A 15,990-nucleotide genomic window follows, 5' to 3' on the forward strand; every position below is an offset into this window, starting at 1 on the left:
AAAAAAATCCTGCATTGGGAACTCAGAGTCTTATCCGCTGGACCACCAGGGAGGTCCCTGTTCCTCCCTTTTCATCTACTTGTGTCAGCTCGTCCCTGCTAAAGCCCTTTTGAATTCTTTAATCCTACAAATGTTGAAGCAATCACTTCAGGCTGCAGAAAGCTTCAAGAATGAGGTGAAATTTCAGCCGCTCCCTGCCAGGTGGGCGGAGGAGAGAGAAAGAATATTCCAAGGTGGAGGAATAGTTTCCACATTCAACACTCACTTGATCCCGATTATTTGCCAAACATTACTCGAGGTGCTTGGAAACAAAACTGATACAGCCTTGACCTTGAGGTGATTTTAGGGGCCTCAGACTCCAAGTCAGTTTATTACAAGGAGGGGGAGTTAGCATAGAGTTCAGCGCAAAGCCCCGTCAGAGCAGATGACCAGGGACCTCCACTCAGCAAAGGCTCCTCAGAGGAGGTGACAATATGAGACTGCGGCTGGGCCTGTGGGCAGAAGGAGAGCGTGAACTAGGTCTGTTCTCGGCAGCCCTGAGAGGCCTGTGGTAGCAGCCGTGCTGCCTGCTGCCCAGGGACTTGAGCTGCATCTGGGCTGGAGCCGCTGCAGTCCCCAGAGGCAGACGCTATGGTCTGGCCTCTCCCTTGCTGGTCTTTCAGCAGAAGGTGAACCTGCCAGGCTGGTCTGACTGGCGAGGCGCAGACGGAACTCCTGGGGCTCCGACTTGAGCCCCTCCTCTGGCTTCTGCTCTCGTTCCCCAGACTTTAGGCAGGGACCCTGAAGTTGCAGTCCCTGGCACGTATGTCTGAAGGTGCAAAGGCAGTCAAGGAAGATCTAAACCTTGTGGGAACAGAGAATATGCAACCAATTTGGTATGATCCACTTTTAAATCAGATGTTTGGGGAAATAAAAGGGTTGGTGCTCATTTTGAGAGGGAAAATAAAAGTAATGGAGAAAATTGCAATCATAATAAAATAACTAATTTGTTTCTTTTCCCCTGCATAGTAGTTATCTATTGCTGTGTAACGAGTGGCCCCAAACTTTAACACTTAATGCAGGAACACTTAACTTTCTCAAAGTTTCTGAGGGTTGGGACTCTAGAGCAGTTTAGCTGGGTGATTCTCTTCAGAGTCTCCGACTAGGTTGCAGTCAGCCAGGGCTGCATCGCCCAAAGGCTTGCCAGGGCTGGAGGAGCTACCTCTAAGCTCATTGGTGTGGCAGTTGTCAGGACGCTTCATTTTTCACCAATGGGTCTCCTTACAGGGCAGCTCACACATGGTACCTGGCTTCCCCCAGAGCAAGTGAAACAGAGACCAAGATAGAAGCCACAGTGTCTTTTATTTATTTATTTTTTTTTTTTTTGCGGTACGCGGGCCTCTCACCGCTGTGGCCTCTGCCGTCGTGAAGCACAGGCTCCGGACGCGCAGACTCAGCGGCCATGGCTCACGGGCCCAGCCGCTCCGCGGCACGTGGGATCTCCCCCGGCCGGGGCACGAACCCGTGTCCCCTGCATTGGCAGGCGGACTCTCAACCACTGCGCCACCAGGGAAGCCCCACAGTGTCTTTTATTACCTAATCTCAGAAGCGGCATAACATCACTTCTGCGGCATTCTATTGGTCATGGAGACAACTCTGGTCCAGTGTGGGCGGGGGCACACAGGGGGTGTGAATACCAAGAGATGGGGATCATTGGCTGCTGTCTTCATTCCTTGGGGCTGCCCTAGCCAATTACCACAAACTTGGTGGCTTAAAACAACGGAAATTTATTCTCGCACGGTTCAGGAGATTCGAAGGCTCCCGTACTCCCTCCGAAGGCTCTGCGGAAGAACCTGCCTCCTCACTTCTGATGGTGCCCCAATCGTCGGCACACCTTGCCTGGTGGCACTCTCCTCAGCCTCCATCTTCTCATGGCCTCCTTCTCTGGGTTTCTTTCTTCTTACAAGGACAGAAGTCCTGCTGGATTTAGGGTTCACCCTCATACAGCATGACCTCTTAACTAATTGCATCTACAAAGACCCTACCTCCAAACAAGGTGTGAATGAAAAATATTGCCTGCCATTTCAGTAAACAAAGGATGTGGTAGCCATCAAGCCATCACATTACAGCTTCCCCCAACGGTGAGGTCTGAGGGAACTCAGGATGGAAACAGAATGCCCATAGCTGCAGTCACCCCCAACAGTGCATCCCGAGGAAACCCTGGATGAGAAAACACAGGATACTGGCCCCAGATAGCTGAGGTGCATATCAAAGGAAAGATTCCAGTGAACCCAGAATCTTGCATCTTCCCATACATAGAAAAGCGCTGAATTCCTTAACGTAAGATGTCTGGGGCTTCCCTGGTGGCGCAGTGGTTGAGAGTCCGCCTGCCGATGCAGGGGACGCGGGTTCGTGCCCCGGTCCGGGAAGATCCCACATGCCGCGGAGCGGCTGGGCCCGTGAGCCATGGCCGCTGAGCTTGCGCGTCCGGAGCCTGTGCTCCGCAACGGGAGAGGCCACGACAGTGAGAGGCCCGCGAACCGCAAAAAAAAAAAAAAAAAAAAAAGATGTCTGATTTTCTTAAATTAACAATAATCTTTTGATGTTCCAAATACCTGGTCTTTGTTGCAAAAACTCCTATATATCCTGGCTTCCCCCTTGCCTCTTTGGAGCAGTCCCTTAGAGTTATCTGAGAGGCTGTCTTCCAGGCTTGAAGCCCTCAGAATGCCCAGCAAATAAAACATAACTCTCAACTTAAGGTTGTACATTTTTTTTCAGTTGACAAAGATCACAGTCTGAGGTTCCCAGATGGACATGAATTGTGGGGAACAGTATTCCACTAGCCCAGGAGACCCCTTGGAGGCTGGATCCCACCTCTTGGAATCTCAGAAGACTGTGACCAATCCAGGTCAAAGCACAGGATTGTTACCTGTACGTTACCACAAAGCATGAAGGATTCCCACCGCTCCCCTGCCCCTGCCCCTGACCCCTTAGGGGTTTATTTTAGGGGTTTACCTTTCTGCAAGGTTTCACATCAGTAGTGCCACTCAGCAGAAAAGAAAACTGTGGACTAAGCCCCAAATCTCAGAAGGATTTACCCAAACTGGGAAACAGGTGGAGGAAGAGTGGCCATGTGCCCAGCCCCTCCACGGTGGAGGCCCTGAAAACAGAGGTGGGTTCATCACCACGGGTCTCCTCCTACACCTCCTGGCCCTGCCCAAGCCGGCCCGCCCCGGGAGCCCTGGGGGCATGTCGCCCTAGTCACACTGCTGGAAGTAGAAGTCGGTGATGGGGCCGTCCCAGTTGGTGTCCTTCGGGAGCTGAGTGACCCGGAGAGGCTGGTCCACTTCGGGCATGGTGCAGAGAAACCAGCCCGGGTAGGCAGCCAGCTCGAAGCTAGAGGTGAGCCCCGTGTCCCGCCGGTAGAAGGTGAATCTCTTGGACTCCTCGGCACTGTGGTAGAGCTCCATGATGTTCACTGGCTGCAAGCAAAGGGCACAGCAGGTGGCTGAGGGGTAGGGGCCGGCCCCAAGGCACAGGGAGGCGTAGCCATAATTAACAGAACCCTGGAGGGAGAGGAGCCCAGGAAGCCGTGGCATCAGCATCTTTGACTTAGTGAAGCCACGTGGTGAGGCTCCCCCGACGGGACCTACCTCTAGTTTCAGGGTCGGTTCCTGCCCCGTCCCACACGACAGACACTGGCTCCCACCCTGGACGCCCAGGATGACTGGAGAGAGCTTGGCATCCAGATGCCGATTGGGGACCACGCTGATCTCCTCACCTAGAGGAAGGAAGCAGATGCAGGGACCTTGGCCGCCCTTCCCTCCCTCTGCCCCGTCATGGGCTGTATCAGGCCTTCTGTCCCCAGGCTGGACAGAAGGGGAGCCTCATAACAGCTGCCATGTAGGGAAGGGGGGCCTCCTGCCAGCTGGTCCAGTGGAAGTCAAGGCAGATAGCACACGGTACCACCTCCCAACCCCATGCCCACTCCAGGGTCAAAAGTTCAAGTCTTCTCCAAGCCCCAAGGGAGACTGACCACCTCTTTTAATGCCCCTCGACCTTCCAGCCTCTTCTCTGTAACCTGTCTTGATAAGCCTCCCATTAGAGTTAGCCGGTATCTTTCCACCCCCTGTGAGATTCCTGAGAACAGAAAAGGGTCTCACTTTTCTCTGTAAAATCCCTCCATCTCACACACACACACACACACACACACACACACACACACTCACACACTCAGCCTCACAGAGGGCTCTGCCTGGCCCCAGTGCACAGTACAGCTATTCTAGGCGAGTAGGTATGTGCCACTCTAGAGAGAAGGTCCTGTCACACTGTGTGGGGCTGTGGGAATGAGCACAAGGCCAGATGGCGTCACCTGCTGCTCTAGGCCCCACCACTCTGAGTGACCGAGGACCCTCAGAGCACCGAGAGGACCAGGGGCAAAGGGGCAGAAACCCGCTCCCACATGGGAGTGAGGGTGTAGAGAGCCTGCTTTAGTGCTCTCCTCAGCACTGGCTCCCAGAAAAAGGGATGTTGGACCCAAGTCCACCTGTGAGGAAATGACAAAACAGCTGTCTTGGAAAATAATCCCACCTTTGCGTAGAGGCTTCCAGTGGGACTGGGGCATGGCGCCATGCCGGAAGGTGTGCTATTTTATTTGTCCTTGCTCAAAGCCTGGTTTTCTAACGCCCCGTCTACTGTGTCAGGCCCAGCGTCTGTTGGCTTGTGCCAATGTTTCTAAGCCCTCTTCAGGCCCCCTCCCCTCAGAGTATTTAGAAACCTAGGGAAGTAGGGTCCTCGTTTGCCACCAACCTTTAATGACCTTCCCTGCTTGCAGCGCTCCGGCTTGAAGCTGGTTATCATGCAGATAAAGCACCTTCAATGTCGCATCCTTCATTCTAAAGCATCAGGACGGGATGACACTCAGGGCAGGCGGTGGGTGCTCCAGCTTGCCTGGGCTCTGAGAGTCCCCCAGTCTCAGGCACCGTCACCCAGTCTTCCCACTGAGCCAGAAGTAATGGCGCAACCTTCTCTCCCAGCCCTGGGGGCTCATGCCTACCACCAGGACAAGGCCACAGCCTCCCATCTGAGTCTTCATCCTATTCAATCTGTTTTTTTGTGGGTTTTTTGCGGTACGCGGGCCTCTCACCGTTGTGGCCTCTCCCGTCGCGGAGCACAGGCTCCGGACGCGCAGTCTCAGCGGTCATGGCTCACGGGCCCAGCCACTCCGCGGCATGTGGGATCTTCCCGGACCGGGGCACGAACCCGTGTCCCCCGCATCGGCAGGCGGACTCTCAACCACTGCGCCACCAGGGAAGCCCATCCTATTCAATCTTTTCTACGCTAACCAGACTCTTCCTGGTGTCATGTTGGAAAAGAAACTAAACTGAGTCAGAGTCCTGTGTTCTCATCCCGGCTCTGCCGCCATCACGGCTGAGTCACGACAGACAAGTTATTCACCCTCTCTGGGCCTGAGTCTCCTCATTGCTAAACTAAGAAGATGGGACAGATGCTGCCCAGGCCTCTTCAGGATAAAAATGCGCCTTGACTGACTTCCGCCTTTACTTCTGTTTGGTGCATTTACTTCCGCTTGGCCATATAGTCCCTACCACGTGAGGGATTTCTTTACATTTAAAATTCGTTCATTTTGCTTTTCGTATTTAATTCACACCTACAATCTCAGTTGATTTTCTGACATCCTGTGAGGCGAAAGCTGTACTCTAAAGGGGGTTCCTCCAGATGTGTACAAATTGGTTCAATGCTGACTAAACACAATGAAACAAATCTCTACTTCAAAGTGACTAATATGCTGAGCTGTGCTAAGGTCCTCTTTTAAGGGGACCTAGAAAGCATATTTCCCACATTTCCTGGACAGAGGAGCATCATTGTATAGAGACACTCGTAGGACTGGGGTTCCACAGAACGCACCTTGGGAAAAGCTGTACTAGACTCCGCGTTCAGTGAGAGCCAGATTCTTCTCATTCACTGTTGCAAAAGTCCAGCTCATTGCAGAGCCCCTGGCTCAGCACATGCCCATGAACAGACAGGCTGACTGATAGAAGAGTTTTGCTGCTGCTGTCTTATCCCAGAGGGCAGCAAGGAGGTAGTGGTTGGATTGACATCTCTTCACTGCAGTGGGTGGTAACAGCAGGGCTCCAAGCCGGGCCTCCTAACTCCCCAGGAGGGATGAGGCCACAAGCCCCTCTCATCAGGGAAGCCCCAAAAGAGGGCCTGCTCCCGTCTGAAGAGGCTGGAAGAACTCCTCTAAGGGCAGGGAGTTGCTGTTCACACCTTCCCAGCTGCCCATCCCACCTGTGGGACAATCACAGCGCCCTCCCCGGAAAGGCTGGACAACAGATCTACCCAGAATTCACTCCCCCCCCGAGGACATGGCCCAAGCAGAGGCTCAGATACTCACCGGAAGCACAGCGCCCCACTCAGGACCATCTCGATCTTCTGTGTGTTGACGCTTCTATTTTGAGATAACAGAAAATCTTAGGTGGAGATAGAGGCTGAGCTGGCAGAGGCCCCAGTAAGCAGCGCCCTGAGCCCCCTGGCATATGAACAGCCCCCAAGGATCAGGGGATTCTAGGTCTGGGGTTAGGAGAGGTGAAGCCCAGCTCCCCAGAGGACACCTCAGACTGCTCCTTTCTCTTGGCAGGACCCGAGGTGTCTGCCCGCTCCTCCGAGGTTGCCTCAGCCCTTTGAGTGACGCCCTAGGGTGGGGCCCCTGAAACTGCCTCAGCCTCCGGAGAAGGGGGGTTTCCAGAGTGATTTCACACCACCTGACGCTTGCAGAAACACCTGATGCTCATTATCTCTCTCAGGGACGGAAGCTGCTGGAGACAGCCTTCTTCTAGCAATTCTGAAGAACTTCCAGGGGCTTTGCAGCCCTTAGTGAGCACTCAGCTCCTGGACATGTGGCCCTTCCAGACCCAAGGATATCATGCAGAGAACAGCTCAAGGAAAGCAGATTTTAGAACAGCCCCCTCTCCTCCTTCCTCCCTCCGCTCCTTCCTTCTCTCCCTCTTTTGTTCCCTCCCTCCTTCCTTTCCCTCTTTCCTTCCTTCTTTTCTCCCTCCCTCTCTTCCTTCCTTCCTTCTTTCCCTCCTTCCTGCCTTTGCCGGGACTACGGGGAATGCTGGAGGTGGAGCTCTCCTGCTTAAGGGATGTTAAGTCTATGTGTTCATCGTAGAATAACCTGAAAATCTGTACTGACAAAACAAAACAAAACACATGGATACTTATCTCCAGTGTGTGCGTCAGAAGCAAACCAAGGACAACAGTTTCTCCTCTGCACATACACGCCTGTACCCATCACAGCTTGACACACGACTGCATCCCAGAACCTACACTCGTTCCAGCACGCTTTTTCATGTAGCAAGATAGCAGAATCTCTTTCCATACCCAGTATAATGATATCAGAATACTGAATAGCCATAGAGTATTTCATTCTACAAACACAACATCATTTGTTTATAGCGATCTGTTATTACTAGTCCTTATTGTTATTATTATTATGTGTCATTGAAAATCATGTCGTGACAAACATCTTTGCTCGAGTGTCTGATTATATCCCTTGGAAATGAAACCTAGTTTGAGCCATCTATGATCGATCTTTCTTCAGTACCTAACTGGATAACATGTGACTGTGTAACAATGCGTGTGGTTTTAATCCATCCACACACTCTCTGTGATGGATCTAAAATGAAAGGTAAGGGTCAGTGCATGATGACAACTTAATTTTGTCTTGAGCACCATGGATAACCATTTACTGCCAAGGCATACCTTTTTTTTTTTTCACCGCTGTGGCCTCTCCCGTTGCGGAGCACAGGCTCCAGATGCGCAGGCTCAGCGGCCATGGCTCACGGGCCCAGCCGCTCCGCGGCATGTGGGATCTTCCCGGACCGGGGCACGAACCCGTGTTCCCTGCATCGGCAGGCAGACTCTCAACCACTGCGCCACCAGGGAAGCCCTAAGGCATACCTGTTAAAGAAACTGTGTTCAGGCTCATGGGATAAAATGTCCTTAAAGTTGTTCAAAAATAAATAAAATATCAAGTTGTTCAAAGGATAGAAAAATAACTCAACACTCATAATGCCACTAATGTGATAAACACCTTTCAGAAAATGTAGAGGCTTCTGCAAAATTGTTGAATTGGCCATAAATTGACCAAACAGAAATAACACTATTTGTGCAAATACTTGCAAAAAAGAACAAAAGAAAAAAGAAACTCCAGAAGGAGTTGGCCATTAGGCAAAGTGGCTTTAAGCAAACAGGCTTTCATTTACAAAGTGACAATAGAGAAGGAGATTTTGTTTCCCCTAAAAAGGTAAAATGTCATCTGCCCTGGTTGCCCTCTCTGATTTCCAGACCCCAGTGAACTACACCCCGGGACACTGCCGTGGTGCTTCATCAAGTGCTTTCCTCATTCTGCTAATAAAGAATGAAGCCAGTATGTGGCTGCCCACCCCCGGGATGCCGAGGATTCAGGGGGATGTCTCCGCCAGCTCGGTCTACTCCACCATGTGCATAACAGGGGATGGATACCGAGTGGATGGACGGGACAACAAATGGATGAGCCAGGAAGATGAAAGTAAGAAAAATAAAACAAACCCCTGTTAAGAAAAGTTCTCCAAACTTGAAAATAAAGCACAATGATGACATCATGTGCTCTCAGTGTCATACTGGAGCATCCTCAAACAGTCCCACCAACAATTGCTCAGTTCCCTGGGGAACATCTGTCTTTGTTTGACTTATTAATTACCATGGATTAGCTATCAAACTCTGTGAAGTTAGATGTGAACTAAGAGAAGATTGATACATTTCAAATGATTCCTGCTTGATAGAAAAGATAACCCCCAAGGGTAGAGTTGGATTGCCTTGCAATTCATTAAGCATTTTTTTTTTATCTAAGCCAATCTATTCCACAATTTCTTTCCTGACTGATCATATAAGCCTCTGTTCCTTAACTTATCTTTTGAATTAGCTCTATCATCCTGCCAGTTCCTTCATTTATTAATAAAGATAAATCTTTGACACATGTTTGTATGAGAGTCACGTTTTGGGTTTTTTGAAAATTAAACTGGCGTCAGCCAAAACAACGTTATTTTGCCCCAGACTCACACACCATGTGTGGTGGCTTTAAAATATGTTCACAGATCCTTTGATACTCCACCCTTTAAGAGGTGGAGCTTCATTCTCCTTCCTTTGAGCGTGGCTGGACTTAGTGACTTGTTTCTAAAGAATATACTCTATGGTGGAAGTGGTAGCATGCCACTTCTGGGGCTAGATGGTAGAAGGCATTGCAGCTTCCCCCTGGACCTTTCTTGAACCACTCACCTGGGAGAAGCCAGCTACCGTATCACAGGCAGCCTGCAGAGAGGCCCACGCGGTGAGGAACTCAGACCTCTTGCCAACAGCTCACTTGCAAACCTACCAGCCCCATTAGAGCCATCAGACGATGCAATCCTGTCTGACATCGTGACTGCAACTTCATGAGAAACCCTGAGTCAGACCACCCAGCTAACACCACTTTTCAGATTCCCGATTCTGAGAATCTATATGAAATGATAAATGTTTGTTGTTTTAAGCTGCTAAGTTTGGGGATCATTTCTTACACAGCAGTAGGTAGCTGATACACCTTGTCATCACGACTGGTGGTTTCTGTTGTTCCTGTTGTTTTTTCATTCTCCAGTCTTCAGTGAGTATCCTCCCTTCTTAGGAAACAGCTCAATACTTCACAGATTTTATATGACCATGGAGGTGCCCAGACGCTGTCCCATCCTGCAGAGGGGTAATGTTACCCCAGGTGACTTCTCACCACCCTTGAGCAGCAGTGCCCTGGAGGTAGGTGTGGCTCCTGCCCTTGACAGAGAGATGAGGATTCAAACAACACATGTACACATCTGTATCAGTATGTAAGCACACATTCACAAAAATTTATTATAGTAAAATGGTAGTTTTTTATTAAGGAAATAAATTTAACAATAATTAAAATAAACAGTATTCATTTGGTCTTCATTATGTCCCCAGAACAATGTTTAATGATTGACCTGAATTTTCTCATTTTGTGCTCAGAACTGCCCTGTGTGGTAAATAGCATTATTACGTCTCATTCATGGATGTGGAAACCAAGCATAGAAAGATTAACTGTTGCCTGATATTGGACCTGCAATTTGTATTAGAGTCAGAACGAAACCCAGGAAACCCGAGTCCAAAGCTATTGACCCCAAGGCACAACGCACGAGTGAGAGTGATGGTTTCACAATCTGAGTCCAGTCCCATCAGCCCCCTGCTCCCCATGTCTCTGGGAGTAAAAGGCAAGTCTTCACCATACTTCCAGCTCAGGCTCTCACTAACTGCTGATCTCATCCTTTCACCACCTCAAGCCACATGAAACTCTTGCTCTTTCTTGAACAAGTAAGGCATCCTCTTGCCTCAGGGCCTTTGCACTGGCTGTTCTCTCAGCCTGGAAAGCTCTTCTCCAAGATATCAGCGTGGCTCACTCCCTTACTCCTTAAAGGCTTTGCTGAACTGTCACCTTCTCAGTGAGACCTACATTCATCACCCTGTGTTGCTCTCTCCTGTTCCCACATTCCCCTTTCCACGCTCCATTTCTTTGCAAAGCACTCACCATTCATAAGCACACTGAATAATTCAGGTGTGTATTATGTGTATTATTTATCAGCTCCCCTGCCAATCCTGCTGGAAGATAAGCTCATTCAAATGCAGGTGTTTTCCCTTTGTTCATTGGTATATTCTAGGCACTTAAGGTGGTGCCTAGTATACAGTAAGCCTTCAATTAATAATGTTGCAATGACATCGAATGGATTACATGCTGTGTCATGTAGAAAAGGCCAGAGACTTGTCTAACATTTTGTTCACAATTACGATTTTATTTCTCAGAGTTTTGATGTTTCTGGCCCCTCATTCTCTTGATGTAGCAGTTAAGACCACAGGTGGACAAACTTTGGCCCATGGGCTAAGATGGGCCCACTGTTTGTTTTATTGGAACACAGCCTTACCCATTTGTTAACACAGCCTATGAGTGCTTCTGTACTACAATGACAACAATGAATATTTGTGACAGAAACCGCAGAGTTTGCAAAACCTAAGATATTTAGCACCTGGCCCTCTAGAGAAAAATTTGCTGAACTCTGGTCAAGACTGTCTGGATTCAAGTCCTAAATCTGTCACTTGGGGCTTCCCTGGTGGCGCAGTGGTTAAGAATCCGCCTGCCAAAGCAGGGGACACGGGTTTGAGCTCTGGTCCGGGAAGATCCCACATGCCGTGGAGCAACTAAGCCTGTGCGCCACAACTACTGAGCCTGTGCTCTGGAGCCCACGAGCCACAACTACTGAGCCCGAGTGCCACGACTACTGAAGCCCATGCACCTACAGCCCATACTCCACAACAAGAGAAGCCACCACAATGAGAAGCCTACACACCGCAATGAAGAGTAGCCCCCGCTCACCACAACTAGAGAAATCCTGCGTGCAGCAACAAAGACCCAATGCAGCCAAAGATAAATATATAAAATTTTTAAAGAAGAATTTTAAAAAATCTGTCACTTATTAGCATGTGTCTTTGGTCAAGTTATTTAACATTTCTGTGTTTGGAGTCCTCATCTGTGAAATGGGGATAAAATTAGTACTTACTCATTACTCAGCCATAAAAAGGAATGAAATTGGGTCATTTGTAGAGACGTGGATGGACCTAGAGACTGTCATACAGAGTGAAGTAAGTCAGAAAGAGAAAAACAAATACCGTATATTAACGCATATATGTGGAATCCAGAAAAATGGTACAGATGAACCTGTTTGCAAGGCAGAAATAGACACAGATGTAGAGAACCAACATAAGCACACCAAGGGGGGAAGGGGGAGGTGGGATGAACTGAGAGATTGGGATTGACATATATACACCAATACGTATAAAAGAGATAACTAATGAGAACCTGCTGTAGAGAACAGGGAACTCTACTCAATGCTCTGTGGTGACCTAAATGGGAAGGAAATGCAAAAAAAGAGGGGATATATGTATACATAGAGCTGATTCACTTTGCTGTATAGCAGAAACTAACACCACGTTGTAAAACAATTTTACCCCAACAAAAAATAAATAGTACTTACTCAGGAGTGGTTGTTAAGATTAAATGAGTTAATGTATGTGAAGTGTTTAGAACAGTGCTGGGCACATAGTAGGTGCTTAAATGTCAGCTATATCATCGTCAACATTATCATGATCATCAGCTACACGGCCTTGGGAAATTCGCTTCATCTCTCTGATGTAATGATTCATCTCACCTCCTTTTGTTTCTCTATAAAGATGAGAGTAGGGCTTCCCTGGTGGCGCAGTGGTTGAGAGTCCGCCTGCCGATGCAAGGGACGCGGGTTCGTGCCCCGGTCCGGGAGGATCCCGCGTGCCGCGGAGCGGCTGGGCCCGTGAGCCATGGCCGCTGAGCCTGCGCGTCCGGAGCCTGTGCTCCGCAACGGGAGAGGCCACAGCAGCGAGTGGCCCGCGTACCGCAAAAAAAAAAAGGGGGCGCTTAGCACAAACCCATAGACGTCTTCTTCCTGCCCTCTCTGTGTTTCCCGGTCTCCTGCACTCGTCCCCAGGTACTTAAAGAGGAAACTGGGAACACAGCAGAGGACAAGTTCACATTCACCTGAATCTGGGGCTGGTTCAAGACCAAACACTTCCTTGCATGTGCTAACGTGCTTACCTGGGCCAGTGAAGAAGTCCCCGCCTCAGCCTGGCTGAGAGGCCGCAGCACATGCTGTAAGATTTCCAAGAAGGTTAATATTCGCTGCAGAGTCACTCGCTGGGACAGTCATTCGCTGCACCATCTCAAAAGCAGGACAGGCATCGTGCCGGGGGTCCTGTGAGAAGAGTTCTATTCTTATTCACCTTTGACTGATACGCCAAAATCAGGCTTAGAGAGTTTGGGTCACAAGGTCGCAAACCAGTAAGAGATGGACCCGGTATTGGTACTCAGGCAGTTCGATTCCAGACTAACTCACCCCATCCCCTCCTGTGAACAAATAAACCATGGAATTCGTACAGATTCAGGCAATAGAGGAAAGGAGGGCAGAGCAGGAGGCTTGGGGACCTCCCTGCCAGGGGTCTGTTTGCAGGAAGGACCAAGTCTCGAGAAGAGCAGCAACTTTGAGAAAGATAATGGGAACCACCAGTTGGTCCAGAGACAAATGGCTCCAATACAGACAATACAGTGGCAGACATCAGGATGGCGGGGATTCCTCACTCCTTGGGGTGACTTCTGGGGGCTTAGAACATCCATGAAGGCCCCACCTGGCACAGGAGAGACGGTGGTGATGGACAGACTCGGCCTCCAGGGAGCCCTGAGCAGAAAGGGACATGGCCCTGGACTCCCACCCCAGCTCCAGACACACCCTGCAGTCACCGTGGGAGCGACAGAGGGCAAGGTGCCTCTGGGCTCTTAGCACGTCTGAAAAACACTGGGCTCCCCGTGAAATCACAGGGAGGTTGGAGGTGCGGGCGCTGCAGCCGGGTGCTGAGCCAGAAACGTGTGGCTTCGTTTCCCCCTCTTAGTCCGGTGCAATCTTCCAGGGTGGGAGGGCTGGGCATGGGCCAGTTCTACAAGCTGGCATCTGGGAGCTTGTGCGTGGCGCACGAGGCAGGGGGAGGCCCTGTGCGTGTCGTACCCACAGGCACTTTCTCCTGCCTGAGTCACCAAGGGCGGGGCCAGAGCCGCTGGCAACCTCTTTATCCCAGTTCCAGGTGAGACCCTCCGGAGCAGGTCCAGGTGCTTCCCTCGTCTGTACCTCAGGGGTTTCCAGAGCCTGAGGACTCCCCTCCCACGGGCTGTGTGGTTTGGTCACTGCCAGACTTCTGTCTGCGGAACAGCTAGGACTTGAGCCAGATTCTGGACCTAGCGTGAAATTGGAATTAAACCAAAAACGTGGAAGAGAAAAACCAGCAGTTCAGGAAGAGCGCTGCTCTGGCTCCGTTCTCCCTGCTCCCTGGGCCCTCCCCTCCTCCAGCCTGTCAGCGCCTAGGCTCTGTGTGCATGACTGTGACCTCACCAGAGAGGGCGCTCTTGGCAAGGCTGGATCAGGCAGGCCACGCTTGGATGCATCGCTTTCAAACATCCTGCGACCAATCCATGTAGTCTTTGCTCCTTTCCACCAAGGACTTGAAGCAGTGAGCACCCACAGCAGAACTAGGTGGGCTAAGGGGAGCTGCATCGGGGCTCCCCTGGGAGGAGGCCCTAAGACTTCCTTGGCTCTGTCAGTGACACTTGGCACAGAGAGGGCAAAACTACCCCCTTTCCCAGCTCCTCAAGAACAGGGACTATTTCTTATATATAAGTATGTGTATGTGTAAATATATATGTATATATATATATATTTGCTGTTTTTGGTAACAATTATTGCATAGGTTTTTGCACGTTGTCTTTTCTAATTTTTAAAAATTATTATTGTGTTTAATTGTGGTAAAATACACATAACGTAAAGTTTCCCATCCTAGCCAGTTTTAAGGGTACAACTCAGCGGCGTTGAGCACATTCATAGTGCTGTGCAAACATCACCATCCGTCTCCAGAAATTTTCATCTTGCAAAACTGAACCTGTGTGTCCATTAAACAATAACTCCCCATTTCTCCCTACCCTCAGCCCCTGGCACCCACCGTTCTACGTCTGCCTCTGCATCGGACTCCTCTAAGTACCTTGTGTAAGTGGAATCATGCAGTATTTGTCCTTTTGTGACTGGCTGATTTCACTTAACACAATGTCCTCATCCATGTGTAGCACATCTGAGAATTTCCTTCCTTTTTAAGACTGAATAACATTCCATTGTATGGATACACCACACCTTATTTATCCATTTATCTATGGATGAACACTTGGGTTGCCTCCACTTTTTTGGCTACTATGAGTAATGCTGCTATAAACATGGGTGTTCAAATATCTACTCAGGTCCCTGCTTTTAATTTTGGGGGGTATATTCCCCAAAGTGAATTCTTGGTTCATACAGTAATTCTATTTTTAATTTTTTTAGGAACCGCCATACCGTTTTCCACAATGGCTGCATTTTACAATCCCACCAAAAGTGCACAAGGGTTCCAATTTCTCCACATCCTCACCAACACTTGTTATTTTCTGTTGTGTTGTCGTTGTTGTTGTTTTTAATAGCCATCCTGACAAGTGTGACATGGTACCTTGTGATTTTGACTTGCATTTCCCTAATGACTAGTGATGTTGAGCATTTTTTTCAAGTTCTTTTTGGCCACTTGTATATCTTCTTTGGAGAAATGCAAAGGACAATTCAATCGTTTGCCCATTTTTGAATCAGATGGTTCTTCTTTTTGTAGTTGAGTTGTAGGAGTTCTTTGTATAATCTGGATATTAATCACATCAGATATATGATTCCCAGTCAGCGGGTTTCCTTTTCATTCTTTTAGTCAAGCACCTTTGATAGTGTTCTTTGATGTACATAAGGTTTGTGTGTTTTTCTATGTAGTCCCATTTATCTATTTTTTCTTTTAGTGTCTTTTGGTCTCATATCCAAGAAATCATTGTCAAATCCAACATCATGAAGTTTTTCCCTGTGTCTTCTAAGAGTTTTATAGTTCAGATCTTACATTCTAGTCTTTGATCCATTTTGAGTTAATTTTTGTATATGGTATAAGGAATATTAAGGCCAATTTAGACCAGGGGTCAGAAAACTATGCCCCATGGACCAAATCTGGCCCACTAGTTGTTTTTTATACAGTTTATGAGCTAAGAACATTTTTTTACATTTTTCAATGAGTGAAATAAATTTTTAAAAGAATATTTCAGGGATTCCCTGGTGGCACAGTGGTTGAGAGTCCGCCTGCCGATGCAGGGGACACGGGTTCATGCCCCGGTCCGGGAGGATCCCACATGCCACGGAGCGGCTGGGCCCGTGGGCCAGGGCTTCTGGGCCTGCGTGTCCGGAGCCTGTGCTCCGCGATGGGAGAGGCCACCGCAGTGAGAGGCCCGCATAC

The 15,990-nt window shown here is 49.2% G+C and overlaps 1 protein-coding gene across 1 annotated transcript; it reads right to left on the reverse strand.

The window, feature by feature from the left end:
- Positions 1-3,236: 3,236 nt before the first annotated feature.
- IL36RN (interleukin 36 receptor antagonist) lies at positions 3,237-6,423 on the reverse strand. Its single transcript, XM_032652066.1, has 4 exons — positions 6,395-6,423; positions 4,789-4,874; positions 3,633-3,760; positions 3,237-3,461 (listed from the first exon to the last, which is right to left on the reverse strand). The coding sequence occupies exons 1-4, from the start codon at positions 6,421-6,423 to the stop codon at positions 3,237-3,239; spliced, it is 468 nt and encodes a 155-aa protein (XP_032507957.1).
- Between the last annotated feature and the right edge of the window lie 9,567 nt (positions 6,424-15,990).

This window comes from Phocoena sinus, chromosome 13 (assembly GCF_008692025.1).
Source record: "Phocoena sinus isolate mPhoSin1 chromosome 13, mPhoSin1.pri, whole genome shotgun sequence".
Lineage (NCBI taxonomy): Eukaryota > Metazoa > Chordata > Mammalia > Artiodactyla > Phocoenidae > Phocoena > Phocoena sinus.

Excerpts from the sequence above, each read along its gene's own strand:
- IL36RN (XM_032652066.1), bottom strand. The coding sequence starts at position 6,423 with ATGGTCCTGAGTGGGGCGCTGTGCTTCCG. Across the intron at positions 4,875-6,394 it reads AGTGGGGCGCTGTGCTTCCG|AATGAAGGATGCGACATTGA; the intron begins GTGAGTATCTGA and ends CTGATGCTTTAG. Across the intron at positions 3,761-4,788 it reads AGCAGGGAAGGTCATTAAAG|GTGAGGAGATCAGCGTGGTC; the intron begins GTTGGTGGCAAA and ends TCCTTCCTCTAG.